Here is a 20,879-nt window from a genome sequence, read left to right on the forward strand (position 1 = left end):
TTTTTTCCAGTAGATGGCGTGATATGAGCAATTGTAGTCTATCCAAAGCAATAAGGGGCGAATTAGTTCCATTGCAGCCTAAGACATGGTAGTGCCATGGAGGTTTCAGGAGAGTTACCCAAAGCAGAGTTAGAGTCAGTGGCAGATCTATTCATCAAGTTCGGGGTGGTACGCCACCCGCAAGTTTCGGCAAAAACTTTATGTGTATCTGTAAATATGTATAAGAAATAGTATATATATTTAAAATTCCACATGTAGAATAAAAGTGGCCAAAGTGCTAGTGGCAAAGGTGCATCTTTTCCTAAAGTTGGGTCGTTGGGCGAGAGTTCGACTCTGGTCGTGAGCAAACTGTTTTTGGCTTGCATTCTGTTGCAATCTAAAGAGATTTACACTGACACGGCAGACTTCTATTTTAAATGTTTGACTTTTTGTTTCTTTTAGTATTAGGATAAAATAATAGTAAAAATATTTTTTATAGAATATTCTCTGTTAAATAATAAAAAGTTACAATCCTTTTAGGATCTTTCCCAATCTCTCTAAACCTCAATAAAACAAAAACCCATCCCTTTCACCACTTTTCCCTACTTGCTGCTCGCCGTGCTTGTTGCTTTTGCTTTTGCTTGACGCCTTCTCTTTTGCTCACTTTTTCTGCTTCATCTCTCCTCATTGCTCATTGCTCTAGCTGCTACGTCCACCATTGTAAGATCCATCAGTTTTTTCCTCTTGTTTACCCTTTAACCCTACATGGCTATTTCTTTTTTTCCCCATCAAATGTATGTTCTTGCTTTGTTTTTGTTGTATTTAGTTGGATTTTAGTGATCTCGTAAACTTTGTTGTCACTGTTTTTGATTTATTATTGGTAATTTAGTACATACATAATCTATTGTAGTATATAATATATATAGACTTTAATTCACTGGTTAACAAACCTCCATGGATGTGCTTCTAGATTGCCAAAAAAAGAAAGATGAATGATTCAGATTTGATGGGAAAAAATCAAGCTGCCTCATTTCCCTGGTTTTGGGGGAGGGTGGTAGAAAGACCTAGTCTTATCTTGTTATCCATATCTTTGTAAATAATTTTTTAGTTCATAATATGGGCTTATGACTCCTCAGATCAGAAAAACATAAAAGAAGTATCCTTTTCAATGAAAAAAGCACAAAAGAAATATTGAAAGATTACAGATTTATATAGAAGGGAGTTGAATTATTTTCATTTACTAAGCTACAGAGAAAGCTTTCTCACTGGAATGAAATTTTATTTTATATGAATTGAATTAAAATGGATAAATTTATCACGAGGTTTGACCATTCTCAACCAAGTCCTAGTTGTCAATTCTTGAACCAAGATGAACTTGATTTGGGGTCACTTAAAGGCGATCCAGGAGAAGGAATACCTATTGCTAAATATAACCCTCGAATATGAGATGAAGTGAGGAAACATTATATTCAACAAGTTCCTTGTCAACCTTTCCAGCATCAATTTCCATAAACTCTAATAGGAGGAAGAATGCGTCAATTTGTTCCAAGTTGGTTCAATGGTCAATTTTCTAAATGGCTGGAGTATAGTGTGAAGAAAGATGCGGCATGTTGCTTATGTTTTTATTTGTTCAAAAATGAATTTATTCATGGAAGTGCGGGTGAAATTTATACAAAGAATGGTTTTCGGGTTTGGAATAAGTGTCTTGTAAGATTCCGTTTACATGTTGGTAATGTTAATAGCGTCTATGATAAATATTTTCAAAGAGATGCTAGATTTATCAAATCTTCATCAATCAATCTAAGTTGTTTTTGATAAGCACTCCGAGAAATTGAAAAGTGGGTATCAGATACGTTTAGAAGCATCAATTTATGTGGCAAGACTTCTATTGTTGTATGAATTACCTTTTAGGGGTCATGACGAAAGTAAATCTTTAGCAAATCAATTCCTCTTTCTAGGATTCTTATGATGGCACGGGGATAAGCATCCGGATGTGGGAAAAGTAATATTAGAGAATGCTCCACAAAATGATACTTTGACTTGCCCTATGATCCAAAAGGATTTATCAATGCTTGTGCAAAAAATATTAAAGGCTATAATTGGAGACTTGAATGGAGATTACTTTGGTATATTACTTGATGGTCCAAAGATATCTCACACAAAGAACAAATGGCTCTTGTTTTGCGTTATTTTGATAAGAATGGTAAAGTGGTAGATCGATTTGTTGGTCTTGTCCATATTAGTGATACATCGGCATGCTCATTGAAGGAAACAATCTACTCTTTGCTTTCAGAGCTCTCACTAAGTCCATCACAAATACGTGGACAAGGTTATGATGGAGTTGGTAGCATGAGAGGAGAGATAAATTGTCTCAAGACTTTGATTATGAAAGATAATCCATCGGTATGTTACATTCATTGCTGTGCTCATCAGTTATAATTAACACTTATAGTTATTGCTAAAAAGCATTTGGATATTAAAGATTTCTTTTGCCATGTTACTAACGTATTGAATGACGTTGGAGGATCTTTTAAGTGTAGAGATTTGTTTTGTCATCTTCAAGCTGAAAAGTTAGACCAATTACTTGAGTCTGGTGAAGTTCATACTGGACGGGGATTAAATCAAGAATGCGGGCTTCAAAGACCAGGTGATACTTATTGGGGATCACACTTTAAAAAATTAGATAATTTTATTGTTATTTTCTCATCTATTATTCGTGTGCTTGGAGTGATTAACAAAATCCTACAAAAGAGAGATCAATATATTGTTAATACAATAGAGTTTCTTAATATTACAAAGAAAAGATTGCAAGATATGAGGGAAATTGGATGGGAATCCTTGCTAGATGTAGTTTCCTCATTTTGTGATATGCATAATATCTTAATTCCCAAGATGGATGAATCCTATTTTCCAGGAAAGTCGAAGCGCAAGTTTTCTGGTGTTTGTTATTCACAATACTTGCATGTTGCTATGTCACGACCCGGAATCCCAACCTCGAGGTCGTGATGGCTCCTAACATCCATTTACTAGGCAAGCTGGCGTGAGATAGTTAAATAGCCAAAATTTTAACAGTTTAAACAAGGTGATGATAAATAACGAGAGATATGAACTCAATCTAACACAACACCAGCATAAGTCATGTAATAACATCTACTCTCAAAGATCCGGAGTCACGAGTACACGAGCTACTAGAAGTTCTACAAATAGAATTTGAAATAAATACAACTGTTTCGAATGAAATGAACAGTAAAAGAGGGGAGATGAAGGGGACTCCAAGGTCTGCGGACGTAAGCAGATCTACCTCAAGTCTCCATAAGCAATAATCCGAGTTGACGCACCTCACGCACCGCTGAGACCAATACCAAAATCTGCACAAGAAGTACAGAAGTGTAGTATGAGTACAACCGACCCAATGTACTATGTAAGTGTCGAGCCTAATCTTGACGAAGTAGTGACGAGGCTATGATAGGACATTCACGTAATTAAACATGTACAAACATAGATATATGTACAAAACAGCAACAAACAAAGATTTAACAATGTACAATTGGGAGAGGACATGCGAAAGGGGAAGAAGATACGATAACTACGACATGTATGACAACACAAGATAGCCAAATAAATCATCAACCAATGAGAACAGATAAACATACGGTATAAAGATGGCACAGGATAACCCTTCGTGCTTTTACTATCATCCTTACCATGAAGTGATGACATAAGTAAAATGAAATGGCACGCTAATACCCTTCGTGCTTTTACTCTCGATTTTCCCATGTATCAATGAATAATTGGGAAGAATGGCATGACATCACCCTTCGTGCTTTTACTCTCGATCTCACCATATAACAATGAATAAATAATATATATAGCACGACATCACCCTTCGTGCTTTAATTCTTTTTCTCACTATGTATTAATCAATAAATGAGATAATGAAATGGCACGGTATCACTCTTCGTTCTTTGACACTCTCCCATACCACGTAGTAAAGATAATATAAATTCGGGAGATAAATAGTGCCGAGAATGTGCTTTACGTCAAATAAAATTCCAAGATACCAAACCTCAACTTCTAAAATACTCAACCATTACTAATTAAGCAATAATTACGGAAGGAATGATCAAATAAGTAATAATCTAATCTAAGTATGGATATCATAATTAAAAGGCAACAATTCACAAGAAAACGAGTTACACCCGCATGCTTTATCCCATAACAACGCATAAATGCTCATCACCTCACATATACATTGTACCCACACGTTAATCACGTAGCAAATAGGCAAACAAGTCCTAATCTCTCAAGTTAAGGTTAACCATGACACTTACCTCGCTCCTCAATCAAATCAAAGCTCAACCGGGGCCTTTCCTCTAAAATCCGCCTCCAAACCAATCGAATCTAACCAAATATCGTTCAAACAATTCAAAATAAGCTTTAGATACTACCCATGAGTGAAAAAGATTCAATCTTTAATGATTTCAGAAAAAGTCAACCCCGGGATCACTTGGCCAAAACTCGAGATTCAGACTAAAACCCAATCACCCATTCACCCCGAGCCCGGTTCTGTAATTAGTTTCGAAATCTGACCTCAATTCGAGGTCTAAATCCCAAATTTATAAAAATCTTTAGTTCTACCCAAATCCCTAATTTCTATAATTTCTACCATAAAAATAATAGATTTGATGTTGAAAACTTATGAAATGTAATGGGTAATTAAAAAGAAATAGATTAAAGTCACTTACCAATGAATTTAGGAAGAAAATCTCTTGGGAAAATTGCCTCTGGGGTGTTTAAGGTTGAGAGTTTGAAAGAAATGAGCTAAATCCCGTTTTCCCCTCTCTTACCCAGCTGAACTTATCACAATTGCGACACATAGTTCGCAATTGTGATGATTGCAAAAGCGATCAACCCTTCGCAAATGCGACAATTTAATTCAAATGTGAACCAAGGCTGTCTGCAAATGCGAACAATACTTTGCAAAAGAGAAGCAGTACCAAGTCAACCAGTGGTCGCAATTACGAAGATATAGAGTCCGCAAATGCGAACTCTTCCCAACCCAGCCCATGCTCGCTAATGCGATTCATTGTTTGCAAAATCTAGGCTGGCATTTGCGAGCCAAACCTCGCAAATGCTAGATCTGCAGTCCAACACTTGAAACAAACATGCATAAGCTATTCTTCTAAGTCCAAAATCACTCCATAGCCTATCCGAAACTCACCCGAGCCCTCGGGGCTCCAAACCAAACATGCACACAAGTCCAAAAATATCATACAAACTCGCTCGCATGATCGAAACACCAAAATAACAACTAGAATTACGAATCGGACACCAAAACGAATGAAATTTTTAATGAAACTTAAGAACTTTTAATTTTTCAACCGGACGTCCGAATTATGTTAAATCAACTCCGTTTTGCACCAAATTTTGTAGACAAGTCATAAATACTGTAACAAACTTATACCAAGTTCCAGAACTAAAATTCGAACCCGGTAGCAACAAAGTCAACTTACGGTCAAACTTAGGAATTCTTTAAACATTTAGATTCCTAGTTTTCAACAAATTACGTTAATTCTAGCTAGGGACTTCCGAATTCGATTATGAGCATATGCCCAAGTCCCAAATCACGATACGGACCCACCAGGACCATCAAAATACTGATCCGGGTCTGTTTACACAAAATGTTGATCGTAGTCAACTCAATTGAGTTTTAAGGCACGATTTCATATTTTCATCAATTTTCTCATAAAAATCTTTCGAAAAAAGGACACAGACTGTGTACGCAAATCGAGAAAGGATAAATGGAGCTATACCAGGTCTCGGAACACAGAAATGAAGGGTAAAATTATAAATGACCTATCGGGTCATCACATTCTCCACCACTAAATCAAACGTGCGTTCTCGAACGGATATAGAAAAGTATCTACACCGTTGAAAAGGTATGGATATCTACTCCGCATGTCTGACTTGGACTCCCATGTGGCTGTATTGATCGGCTAACCTCTCCACTGCACTCAAACTGAAAGATAACTCTTAGACCTCAACTGCCGGACCTGCCGGGCTAGAATAGCCACCAGCTCTTCCTCATAAGTCAAATCCTTGTCGAATTGGACTAAGCTGAAATCTAACACATGGGACAGATCGCCGTGGAACTTCCGGAGCATGGACACATGGAACACAGGATGGACTGCTAATAAACTAGGTGGCAATGCGAGCTTGTAGGCCACCTCACCCACCCTCTCAAGAATCTCAAAGGGTTTGATATACCTAGGGCTCAACTTCTTTCCGAACCTCATCACACCCTTCATGGGTGAAATCCAGAGCAATACCCTTTATCCAACCATGAATGCAACATCACAAACTCTACAATCGGCATAACTCTTTTGCCTGGACTGAGCGGTGCGAAGTCGATCCTGAATAATCTTGACCTTATCTAAGGCATCCTGTACCAAATCTATACCCAACAACCGAGCCTCCCCTGGGTCGAACCATCCAACTGGCGAACGACACCGCCTCCCGTATAATGCCTTATAGGGAGCCATCCGAATGCTCGACTGGTAGCTGTTGTTGTAGGCAAACTCTGCAAGCGGCAAGAACTAATCCAAAGAACCCCTGAAATCCATAACGCAGGCGCGAAGCATATCCTCCAATATTTGAACAGTGCGCTCGAACTGCACGTCCGTCTGGGGATGAAATGTTGTACTCAACTCCACCCGCGTGCCTAATTCACACTGTACGACCCTCCAGAAGTGCGAGGTGAACTGCGTACCTCGATCAGAAATGATAGACATGTGCACATCGGAAGATGGAGGATCTCGCAGATGTAGATCTTAGCCAACAACTCTGATGAATATCTAACTGCCATTGGAATAAAATGTGCCGACTTGGTCAACCTGTCTACAATGACCTATACCATGTCGAACTTTTTCTGAGTCTGTGGGAGTCCAACAAAAAACTCCATAGTGATACGCTCCCACTTCCACTCAGGAATCTCTAACCTCTGAAGCAAACCACCAGGTCTTTGATGCTCGTACTTTATTGCTGAAAATTTAGACACCGAGCTACATATGCAACTATATCCTTCTTCATCCTACTCCACCAATAATGCTGCCGCAAGTCCTGATGCATCTTGGCGGTACCCGGATGAATAGAATACCAGGAACTGTGGACCTATTCAAGAATCAACTCACGAAGCCCATCCATATTGGGCACACAAATATGGCCCTGCATCCACAAAACCCCATCATCTCCAACAATAACCTGGTTGGCACTACCGTACTGCACAGTGTCCTTAAGGACAAGCAAATGGGGATCATCATACTGACGTTCTCTGATGCGCTCACACAAGGAAGACTGAGTAAATGTGCAAGCTAGAACACGACTGGGCTACGAAATATCTAACCTCACGAACTGATTGGCCAAAGCCTGAACACCTGCTACAAGCGGACTCTCACCCACTGGAATATACGCAAGGCTACCCATACTCATTGCCTTTTTATTCAAGGTATCGGCCACCACATTAGCCTTCCCGGGGTGATACAAAATGGTGATATCATAGTCTTTCAACAGCTCCAATCACCTCCTCTACCTCAAGTTGAGATCCTTTTGCTTGAACAAATACTGTAGACTCCGATGATCATTGAATACCTCGCACGACACGCCGTAAAGATAGTGCCTCCAAATCTTTGCCACATGAACAATGGCTACCAACTCCAATTCATGAACATGGTAATTCTTCTCCTGAACCTTCAACTGCCGCGACGCGTACGTAATCACCCTGCCGTCCTTCATCAATACCGCACCGAGGATAATACGAGATGTTTTGCAATATACCGAGTAGAATCCTGAACCTGTGGGCAACACGAACACTGGCGTCGTAGTCAAAATAGTCTTGAGCTTCTGAAAGCTCAACTCACACTCATCCGACCATCTGAACGGGGCAACCTTCTGGGTCAATCTAGTTAATGGGCTTGCTATGGATAAAAACCCCTCCATGAACCGGCAATAATAACCTGCTTAACCCAGAAAACTCCGGATTTCTGTAGCTAAAGTAGGTCTAGGCCAGTCCTGGACTGCCTCAATCTTCTTAGGATCCACCTTTATGCGCTCTGCAGATACAACATTCCCCAAAAAGGCAATTGATTCTAACCAAAACTCACAATTTGAAAACTTGGCATATAGCTGGCTATCTCTCAGAGTCTGAAGTATAATCCGAAGATGCTGCTCATGCTCCCCTGGACTGCGGGAGTAAATCAAGATATCATCAATGAATACGATCACAAAAGAATCCAAATAGGGCTTTAACACCCAGTTCATCAAATCCATAAATGTTGCTGAGGCATTTGTCAACCCAAAGGACATCACTAGGAACTCATATTGCCCATACCGAGTCCGAAAAGTCATCTTAGGGACATCGGATTCCCCTAATCTTCAACTGATAGTAACCAGACATCAAATCAATCTTCGAAAATACTTTGGCACCCTGAAGCTGACCAAATAAGTCATCAATCCTTGGCAACAGATATTTATTCTTGATAGTGACATTGTTCAACTGCCGATAGTCTATACACATCCTCATCGACCCATCTTTCTTCTTCACGAACAACACGGGCGCACCCTAGGGCAAGACACTGGGTCTAATGAGGCCTTTGTCAAGCAAGTCTTGCAACTGATCCTTCAATTCCTTCAACTCTGGCGGGGCCATAGGTATGGTGGAATAGAAATGGGTTGAGTGCCCCGAGTCAAATCAATACAGAAGTCAATATACCTGTCGTGTAGCATCCCCGACAAATCTGCAAGAAACACCTCTGGAAACTCACGAATGACTAGTACTGAATCCATGGAAGGAACCTCCGCACTAGAATCACGGACATAAGCCAAATAAGCTAGATATCCTTTCTCGACCATACATCGAGCCTTCACATAAGAAATAACTCTACTGGTAGAGTAGCCAGGAGTCCTTCTCCACTCTAATCGAGGCAACCCGGCATGGCTAAGGTCACTGTCTTGGCGTGACAGTCCAATTTAGCATGATAAGGTGACATCTAATCCATGCCCAAGATAACATCGAAATCTACCATATCAAGAAGTAGAAGATCTACGCTAGTCTCAAGACTCTCAATAGTAATCACACACGAGCGATAGACACGATCTACCACAATAGAGTTTCCACAGGCGTGGACACATACACACGAGGCACAACCAGATATGAAGCAAAATAGGATGACACATAGGAATAAGTAGATCCCATATCAAATATAACTGAAACATCTCTATGGCAAACTGGAACAATACATATGATAACAACGTCAGATGACTCGACCTCATGGAACTTTGTCTCCTGGATGGTCCCCGCCACGTTCACTGGCAAAGTTATCTCTCCCTTAGTGGTTTCACATGCCATGTTGAAGTCGTTTAGTACTCGGGCCACGAGCACAACCTGATCCTGTAGGCCGAGTAGTTCTACAACCCTCGATTGGATGATGTTGGCTGAACTACCTTTATCAATTAAAACACGTTTAACTTGAGTCTTATTCATGTGTACAGATATTACCAGTGTGTCGTTATGGGGTTGCATGATCCCTTCAGTGTCCTCATTGTTGAAGGACAAGATTCCTTCTGGTATGTAATCCCGAGTTCGCTTCTTCCTTATGATCGACACCTTGGTGCGTTTCAACACTGGCCCTTGGGGAATATCGACCCCTCCGATAATCATGTGAATGACGTGTTGCGGTTCTTCTTTTTCATTTTGTCTGTTGGAATCTCTTTTCCTGAAGTGATTCTTGGCTCGATCACTTAAAAATTCCCGATCGCTGGCCCTTGCACCTACGGTCTTTAAGCCACTTCTGCGATCGCGCTTCTACGCACTTGAACCGCATCTGCGGCTGCACAGGTGCGTCCAAGCACCCGCACCTGTGATCCTCACGCCCAGCTCCCCTTCACGCTTCTGCGACTCCTCTGTTGCTTCTGCGATCATCGCACCTGCGTAAACCAGCCGCAGGTGCGATCACACCAGAACCAGCAGCTTAGGAAAAATCCAAAAATTCAATAAAATGATCCGAACCTCGTCCAAAACTCACCAGAGCCCCTCGGGACCCCGTCCGAACATGCTAACAAGTTCCAGAACACCATACGGACCTACTCGAGGCCTCAGAACACACATAACGACATCAAAACGATGAATCACACCTCAAATCGAAATCTATGAACTTTGAACTTAAAACTTCCACAATCGATGCCGAAACCTATCAAATCACGTCCGATTGACCTCAAATTTTGCACACAAGTCACATTTGACAAAACGAAGCTATTCCAATTCCCGGAATCACAATCCGAATCCGATATCAAAAAGTCCACTCCCGGTCAAACTTTCCATAAATCCAACTTTTGCCATTTCAAGTCAAATTCCACTACGGACCTCCAAATCACAATCCGGACGTGCTCCTAAGTCCAAAATCACCCAACGGACCTACCGGAACCATCAAAATTTCAATCCGAGGTCAAATGCTGAAAAGTCAAACTTGGTCAACTCTTTCAAATTTAAAGCTCCCTAGTTGAGAATCATTCTTCCAAATTAGTCCCGAATAACCTGAAAACCAAACCGACGATTCACACAAGTCAAAATACATTATACAAAGCTACTCAAGCCCGAAAACTACCGAGCGAAGTACAAATGCTCAAAACGACCGGTCGGGTCGTTACATCCCCCCCACTTAACCATACGTTCGTCCTCAAATATGCCCAAAGTTGTTCTCAAAGCCATCAACTGCCGTGTAACCTTACTTTGCACATATCCGGGGGTGATCCCACGTCACCCTATTCCATATTGGTCTGATAACATAACATAACTGAGATTTCCTTAATTCAACCTAGCCCATAAGCCTTAGAATCCAATTCCTAGCATCCGGAACTTTCTATAAGATCAGAATCTCGCATGGATACTCTGTATAAGTCTGAACAAGCTGTATCAAGCCATATCCATAACCCAAGATGTAATCACATGATATACCGCATAACTCAAATACTCATAGCAATGATTTCTAATCACAATAACTGTCCAAAACAACCCAATTCCGGTAATAAACCTCATGTCAAACCAAACCTCATCTTAAAACCGTCGTACACTGCCGGTGATGAAAGAAACATGCAGAACTCATAACCATTCATTAGATCAACCAGTTATGGAACTCTCTCTCATTCGACAAGAACTATAGCCAATTCTAAGCTGACTTTCGATATTATCCTTCCAAACATGCTGTAATCAAATCCGATAGTATCCATCCTAGGTCCAATGACCTCATCTCATCCAACACGACCACTCTAGTGACATGACACACCCATACAATCTAAAGCCACAACCTGTGCAATCCGTGCACCAATAAGCAACATTCCAAATGTACTCAATCATAAAAAAAAATGACTCAGACGAGAGAACTGTCCCGCAAGCTCAACAAGTACCACCACAACGCAATGCTAAGAACCTATCATACCTAGTATAACCAAGACACACGAATCTAACACAAAGGATCAAATCTTAACATAACTCCGCTGCAATGCGTGACCCCATCCAAGCACTGGTCCATATGAAATACCTCAGCCACCATGCTCAAAATCAATAACCACGCGAAATTCGACATCAAGTATCCAAAGTGCATTACCGTAACCACGAATAGCAATTAACACAATACCACAATCCGGAAAGAACATAGACAACGTGCAATCAATCACGCAATACCCAAATACTCATCTCGCTCAAATTTTGCTATAAAGCCCAAATAGAACCACACAGTGTATGCATATAACTCATGAATCACAACCCCTCGTAGCATAGAAGAGTAACTCACAAATCATTTTAGAACACGAATAAGCTCAACGACAACTGAATGGCACATCCCTCAACAATAGCAGTATGAAGCCACCCAATCCGACTCGATGTAGAATACCCATCCTAGTTGGGCCTACCAATGGGCCCCCAAATCAACTCTGGTCACCCACCAATAGATAGATAACCCTCAGAAGGTCCACAATGAATGAATCGTAACATATACTATTATCTGGCTAGCTTCGGCCACGACTTCACAGTCCGCAACCATGAAATAATCTGTTCCTGAGAACTCCAGTCTCCAACTCCATAGGACACACGAATCACCATATCTGATCCCAACTCCACCACCAGAATGTCTAACACATCTCTCATGCACAATTATCCCATGAGGAATACTTCTAAAATTCTTCTGTGCCACCTAACAAAATTTAAATATCAGCAGTCGATCAACCAGGAGAGTGCCGCAATACCAATGAAGTATCCATAAATCAAAACACATTGCCCCTTCTGCAATGTATACTCTCATCAGGCCATACCGATTAGTAATATCATTTACCTAGTCATCGAAAATCGTCCATGCTGCCTACGAATTTATGTCCTTCCCTTCAAAACTGAACTGTGATCTTGCATATGCAAATCTCTATCCCACACAATACACCGCGTCTACCATTCCATCCTGTGAAGAGTACAAGAATCTCATAATCAACTCTGAGTCACAAGCAGAATACATACCCGATTAGTCAGAAACCTTCCATTTGATCTCATCCTAGAGAAAATCCTAATACGCAACGTATTCCTCACGCCGGTAGGAAATATACTCCTCGAACCGTGGTAAAAACTATCGAGAACTATTCGAAACCCATTTGCACACAACCAAGCTATCAGAACCAAATCTCTCTAACTCAACCCAGCCACGCAGGTCGCCAAAACCCAAGAGCATTACCACGAAACACCTGTGGAGACTAGCCACATCATAAGTACCCAAAGAACCGATTATATCCATTACTGTACTAACCCAACCTACTACCAAGCTGTCCTATTTCTCCAAGTCCTTTCCAAATTGCCTTCAAATTGATACTTCTCCTTGCTAGAACACCACGATCCTTAACAAAAATTCACTACACAAGAGACCCTAGTATAAAACCACAACGCCCTAAGGCCCATAAGTCACTGACTTCTCTCTTAAGCACCCCAAAGCACCACAACCGCGACACCCACTCTAAAGAGACCTTATGTACCCCTAAAATTGTTTTCTTCACATTCTTGATATTGAAATGCATAATCCACAATGATATAAAAATGCCACAAGTCTCGAAACTGTCCAATGTAACTCTTAATTTCTAGCCATATACCAATCTTGAAAATTCCAAATCGCTACATATAATTCTTGAATCCATTAGAACCATTCTCGAGAGTCATCCACTCTGCTCAAATCTCAATTGCACCTCCCCAAACGGGCCAAACAACTGGTGCCCCATTGGTACGACGACACACAAAGGAGTAACCCCACCTTAACGTGACCAAGCGAATTCCTACTCCATGCATACTACATCTTTCACGACTAACCACTCAATCATTGCATAATTCCCATATACCCATAGAGTGTAATACAACCCGTATCCAGAAATTCTCTTACTCGAGTCATGCTCAATCTCAACCCCTGCAGTCATAGCTGATTCACCAGTATACCTCGAACCAAAACCAATATAACACATAATCGTGCAATAAACTTGTCGATAACAGACTCCCCCACTTGGCTCAAAGCCATAGATCAAAACACACAACTCACAATGCCCATACTCTATTACTGCCATAATACCGCAGTGAGATTCAACCAAATCCTTCCTGAGCTCCTGTAACACAAACCATCAAATACTTCACATTATCTGCAAATCTCGCATTCACCCTTGTAATAGTCAAGCCAACTTCCACAAGCTTTATAAACTCAAATTGCAACATTTATCATTCACTGGTAAAAGAGAACTCTCTACAAAATATCATAAGGACCACACAACCTCAGGACACCTCGCAGGAGATAACCCACCTGCTCTGCCTCAAACTGACATCTCTCTATACCCTTCCACAGTCACGACTACTATGCAATCACTTAATCTTCTTGATTCAGAACTCATCAACAAGACATGAGAATCTACTTCATTCCACAACTAAACAACATGAGAGATCCCTCAACATACCCATAACTCGAGACCATATGCCAAATCAAGAAAAAAATCAAACACCCCATAGTCCTTGCTACATCTCAAGTAAACTCTTCTCGTCACATTCGAACAATCTGAACACATCTCGCAGTCTCATCATACTCACCACATAATCATCAAATCACAAATTTCACTAATAGGGACACCAACAGACTTATAAGTCCCAAAAGCACGTGCTCACACAATCGAAATCTCCGTGCTCAAGCTACCGTCAAAACCCGGCCTCAAGTCCTCCAGACTGTCCCATCATCATTTCATCAGTATGCCAAAACCACATCTCGCACCTCAACCATAGAATCACAAGCCACCGGCGCACAACCGATGCGACTGAGTACATAACTAAAATTAAGCAAATAACTCAATAGCAAAGAACGACCACTATGGGTCCCAATAAAACTAGCATATACCCTAAATATGATTTCTAGCATCAATTACAGTTCATGTACTCTAACACATAGAGTATAGTAAAAATATTTAGAGAAGATAACTACATAGTTCCATAGAATCGACTAAATCACAATTCACACTGTGCATGCCCACACGCCCGTTACCTAGCCTGTGTGTCACTTGAACATCCATCACATAACACGTAATTTGGGGTTTCATACCCTCAGGACCAAGTTTAGAAGTGTTACTTACCTCGAACAAGCGAAATCCAATACCGAGCAAGCCAAACGATGCTCCAAAATGACATCCTGCACGTACCTAGCTCTGAACGGCTCAATACTAGCCAAAAGCAACTCAAACACTTCATATAATCCTAAGGAAACAATTCCAAATGACAAAGGTCAAATTCGTGATCAAAAGACCAAAACCGGCCAAAAAGTCAAACCCGGGACCGTGCCTCGGAACCTGACAAAACTTATAAAATCCTATAACCCATTAATTTACGAGTCTAACAATACTAGTTTCATTCAATTTTGACTCCAAATCATTGTTCAAAACTCGAAAATTTGCTTTACAAAATGAAGATAGATTCGCGAAATATAACCAATACCGAGTGTAGAACACTTACCCCAATCCATGTGATGAAAATTGCTTCAAGAATCGCCTCAATCCTATCCCCAAATCTCAAAATATGATAAAATAACCAAAACCTCGATATATAGCTTCTGCCCAAGCATCATCGCATCTGCGACACACTTACCCGCTTCTACGGCGTCACTTTTGCGACAAACATTCTGCTTCTATGAAGAGGCATCGGAGAAATAGCCCTCGTACCTGCAGAAAAATATCTGTTCCTGCAATATCGCAGGTGCGATGCAAGGATCCGTATTTGCGCCAACTCCCGCTCCTGCGCTCAATATCTCGTACAAAAATCCGCTTCTGTGGTCTTCCTTACCCAACTCTCACCTCACTTCTATGATGGAGAGCTCGCATCTGAGAAGTCGTGTTACGACCCCAAATCCACTAGTCGTGATGGCACCTAATCCAACCCGCTAGGTAAGCCAACTAATAACTATCCAACTCCAATAATATTAACAAGACAATTAAACAAAAGGAATTAACTGAATCTTTATACATTTCTCAAAGACTGGTAGTACAAATCATGAACTTCTAAGAATAGAGTTTACAAAGCTGAAAGGAAGTAAAAACATCATCTCTTTGAAAAGTACATAAGTCGAGTTTTATAGATCTAAGGCTACCATGAACAAGAGGCAACTACAACCGGAACACATGTACATCTTTAATTCTAGCTCCCATTGAACACAACAACATCAACAGCCAACATCTGCATGCAAGGTGCAGAAGTGTAGTATAAGTACAACCGACCCCATATACTCAGTATGTAATAAATCTAACCTTAGGTTGAAAGTAGTGACGAGCTGTAACATAGGTCGGGTCCAACCCAACAACCAATAGCAGCTTATAACAATACAAGGCAAGTAAATAAAGAAGTATCTCAGAAATAAAATGCTCAGCTCGTTCACAGTTCCAGAAAAATAGGCATGATTTTCAAGTATCTCAGTGAAAACCCAAATCTTTTACCGAAATTTTCAAAAATATGAGTAAGTTTGAAAAGTGTGATTTTCCCAAAAAAAATCCTTTCAAAAATAATTAAGATGTTTCATTTTCAGATAGCATGAGGAATATATATCTTTATGCCTACATGTCAAGATACATGTAAAATCATAAATGTCACCAATACCGAGTAGCAGAAGGAAATGCATCTCTATGCATGCAACTCAAGTACGCATGTCAAATGCAGTCATCTTAGTGATGAATTCATGTATTACTCCGTTAGTTTAAAAAGACAGTGTTGTGATTGTGAATTATCAAGAATACTATTTTGTTACGAGAATGTAATTAATTCAATTAAGGAAACCAAGGTTATGTCCCCATCAATGGAATATAATGCTATCGGTGTTAGTATGATATATTTCTAATGTAAGGTCTTTTGATATACAAATGGTTCCTAAATGACTACCCAATATTTCTCAATAATTAGGTAGTATTTTCTCTTTATGATTTTTTCAAATATAAAAGAGTTACAGTTAAGAACAACCAATATATGCCAAATAGAACCCACTTATTCTTAAGCGATTCATATAACCATGAAATTGAACTGTTAGTAGTAGGCTCCCCCACTTGGCTCAAAGTCATAGATTAAAACACTCGATAACTCACAATATCCATACTCTATTACTGCCTTAATACCGCATTCAGTTCAACAAAAATTATTCTCAGGCCCATGCAACACCAACCATAAAATACTCCAATCATCCGCTAATCTTGCATTCATTCTCTTGACAGTCAAGTCAACTTTTTCAACTAGATTCAAATTCAAATCTCAACACATATTACCCGCTGGTAGAAAATAAACTCTCCAATCAACATTATAAGAAACACACCTACTTAGCCTCAAATTGACATCTTGTTATATCCTTGCACATCCACAATTACTACGCAATCACTTAATCTTCCTGAGTCCAAACTCATTAATAAGACATGAAAATTTAGGACACAATCAAGACAGCAAGAAACTATGTCACCAAGGGCATCTCCAAGAATTGACATAAACGGGACAGAGTCACCCGGAAACAACGTTCGCGTCGCAAAGAATTTCAAAACGTGTCATAATCCAGAACGATGACATTTGCCATAAAAATAAATAATTTTCAAAATGTTTTATAAGAAAACTATTATTCTACCTAGCAAGCTTTGTGGCATAATCCCACCAGACTCGGGGTAAGGCCAGGACTACGATCAACACAAACCAACATTCCCCCCTCCTGTTAAGAATATTTCTTTGAACATAAGACCGACAAGAGACAAAGAATGCTGGGGCACACTTGGAGCAATGACAGACCCGCTACTCTCTCATGAACCTTATATATCTTTCATTATCTAATTTATTCCCTCATATGACTAAGGACTAACTCAAAAATTCTTTACAGGTATTTTGAAACCAAGTTTCCAATATGATTGGAGCATATTGTAAATAGCAAACCATCTGCTCAACATAGCATAGCACCTTGTATATAGCGAGCTGCCGGCCCCGCCAACTGGAGCCATGTATAAAACAAATCTTCAGCTCAACCAATTGGAGCACCCTGTATAAATCGAGTTGTTGGCTTTGTCAGTAAAAGCCCTGTATATAGCAAACTATTCACTTCGCCAACTAAAGCACTTCGTACTGTGTTGCATTATCACTCCGCCACATCAAAGATTCCTAGTAGATAGTTGCTAATCTAATCGCCAACCTCGCCAATTGAAGGACGAACCGTCCAATCCCGCCATACTTTACGCCGATAGACACCCGCAATTTAGTTTTGTAGTCAAGAGTATCTCTTGGCTATGCTCCTTATATCTTTGTATTATCTTGAATGTTTTGACGTTTTGTTCATGCAACTTACAAGCATTTTAAATTTTCAAGTCAGAAACTCCCATCGTGCAGAGATACCTTACATTCAAGCCAACTACTCCCATCACGTGAACATACTCCCATTGTGCGAAGATATTTTATATTTCAAGTCAACTACACAAAAATAATATTTAGAACTACGAATCGGACACCAAAACGAATAAATTTTTAATGAAATTTAAGAACTTTTAATTTTTCAACGGATATCCGAAACACGTCAAATCAACTCCGTTTTGCACCAAATTTTGCAGACAAGTCATAAATACTGTAAAAAACTTATACCAAGTTTCGGAACCGAAATTCAAATCCGATAGCAACAAAGTCAACTTACGGTCAAACTTAGAAATTCTTTAAACTTTTAGATTTCTAGTTTTCAACAAATTGCGTTAATTCAAGCTAGGGACTTTCGAGTTCGATTTCGGGCATACACCCAAATCCCAAATTACGATATGGACCCATCAGGACCGTCAAAATACTGATCCGAGTTCGTTTACATAAAACTTTGACCGTAGTCAACTCAATTGAGTTTTAAGGCACGATTTCATATTTTTATCAATTTTCTCATAAAAACCTTCCAAAAAAGGACAGGGATTGCGCACGCAAATTGAGAAAGGCTAAATGGAGCTATACGAGGTCTCAAACTATAAAAATGAAGGATAAAACTATAAATAACCTATCGGGTCATCATATGTTGTCTTTTATGTTATGATTAATGTGCAACTTCAAGAACTTAATGACCATTTTGATGCAGTGAGTAGCGATTTGCTTCTCGGGATGGCTAGCTTGAATACTGCTAATTCTTTTACTAATTTTGACAAAGGTAAAATAATGACTTTAACAAAATATTATCCAAATGAGTTTGATGAGGTACAAATTCGGGATTTGAGCTATCAACTCGATACTTTCATAATTCATATGTGATATGGTAATCCAAAGTTCTCCAACTTGTAAGGAATTAATGATTGGCAAAATCATTAGATGAGGCAAATCTCGTGGAGACTTATTCCTATGTTTATTTACCTGTGAAGTTTACTCTGATTTTACCTGTTGCTACAGCAACCGTAGAGAGAGCATTCTCATCCATGAAGCATATAAAGAATGAAGAGCGGAATAGCATGGGTGACCAATATTTAAATGATTATTTAGTTTATTACATAGAGCATGATGCCTTTACCAATGTAAGTATTGATGCCATTATTGACCATTTTTAAAATATAAAAATTTGTCGAGGACAATTATAAATGGATGATATATATTTATGATATTAGTAATATTAATGAAGGTTTATTCTTTGCATCAAGTAGTTAGAGCTATTAGATTTTTTTTTTCCTTTGATCGATTTTTCTATAAGATGAATAGCCTGAACCGAAACTCAAGTTGATCAAATCGATTAGGTTGGCACCCGCAATCTCCAAATCCTGAATTCGCCTCTGGTTAGGGTAGACAACATATCAGCTTTGAAATTTCTGGTCCACCTCTGAATCCTTGTAAGCATACTACAGAGAAGATAAGTTCTGTTAACATAAAAGTATTTTAAATCCTCCTCAATGGAAAAATTAATAAAACTAATCTTCTAATAATAGGCTTCAATTTTTAATAGAACTCTCTGTGGAAGGTCCTCTTAAAATCATCTCTAAGTTTATCTATTTGTGGCAGAGTTCTAGACAACTTGCCCACCATTGTGAGCCCTGCACTTCTCTGCCAATAGGTCATCATCCCTTTTCAAAAATATCACTTTTGCTTTTCCATCCACGAATTCATAGGGCATGTGTTCTAAACGCAGACCTCTCTGTCTACCTCTATTCGTGAAACCATTCAAGGCAGTCAAGTAACTTAATTTATTGAGGAACTCATTAGTAGCGGGGTTTGAGAGCGGGACATACCCTTACTACTGATTGTAGATCGACAACTTACCAATGGGATTCATCGAGAAAAGCCACTTTGAAAGGTATAATTTTTGCCCTAGTTCGCAATTTTGGGGAGTGCATGAAGACGCATTCTATAATTGCATAATTTATGTACTATTATTTTATTCTATGTGGGTCTTGTAATTTCCAAAATAAAAAAGGTGAAACTCTTAAAAAGTCTTGTTAGGAGAAACAACAGACAAAGATGAACATGATGAAGCAAGTAGTTAAGACTAGTCTTATTTTAAAAGAAGTTCTTTTAAAATACTTGTTTGTCTAGACCTGTTTGTTAAATTATTCATCAAATTAAATCTACCACAGTGGCATGACTTCTTTTTTGTTAAATTGTTCACAAATTCTACCTCATTGGCATAAGCCTGTGATTTTTTAATTGTTCACCAAATTCTGCCATATAAACATGACCCGATTGACATGAATTTTTGTTATATTTATTCTATTTATCTTGTATAATTTTTCGTAAATTTCGCCCGATTGGCATAATTTTGTGTTATATTCATTCCACATATCTCGCTTAATTATTCGTAATTTTTGCCCAATTGGCATAAGTTTGTGCTATATTTATTTTACTTATCTTGTTCAATTATTCATAAAATCCGCCATGACTTTGTGCTTTATTTATTCAACCTATCTTGTTCGATTATTCGTAAATTATGCTCTAGTGGCATAATTTTGTGCTAGCCTATCTTGTTCAATATCCATCTAATAACATGACTTTGTGCTATATTCATTCAACCTATCTTATTCGATTGTTCCTAAATTCCACATGACTTGGCATACCATTATGCTATAATCAATTTACCTATCTTGTTTAATTGTTCATCAAATCTGCCCAATTGGCATGACTTTGTACTATAATTATTCCACCTATTTTATTCAATTGTTCATAAGTTTTGCCACATAACTTTGTGTTAATAATTCTACATATCTTATTCAATTATTAATAAAATTCGCCTGATTGGCATGACTTTATATTCATTCACCTATATTGTTCAATTTTTCGTAAATTCCTCCCATTGATATAATTTAATGCTATGTTCATTCTACATGTCTTGTTCAATTATTCA

General features: G+C 39.1%; 1 protein-coding gene across 1 annotated transcript; it reads left to right on the forward strand.

Moving 5' to 3' along the window:
- Positions 1-2,148: 2,148 nt before the first annotated feature.
- LOC138897796 (uncharacterized) lies at positions 2,149-19,098 on the forward strand. The gene is made up of 5 exons (XM_070183811.1): positions 2,149-2,382; positions 2,446-2,917; positions 9,526-9,600; positions 18,615-18,707; positions 18,866-19,098. Exons 1-5 carry the CDS (start codon positions 2,149-2,151, stop codon positions 19,096-19,098), a joined length of 1,107 nt encoding a protein of 368 aa, XP_070039912.1.
- Positions 19,099-20,879: the final 1,781 nt, after the last annotated feature.

Source organism: Nicotiana tomentosiformis, chromosome 8, assembly GCF_000390325.3.
Source record: "Nicotiana tomentosiformis chromosome 8, ASM39032v3, whole genome shotgun sequence".
NCBI lineage: Eukaryota > Viridiplantae > Streptophyta > Magnoliopsida > Solanales > Solanaceae > Nicotiana > Nicotiana tomentosiformis.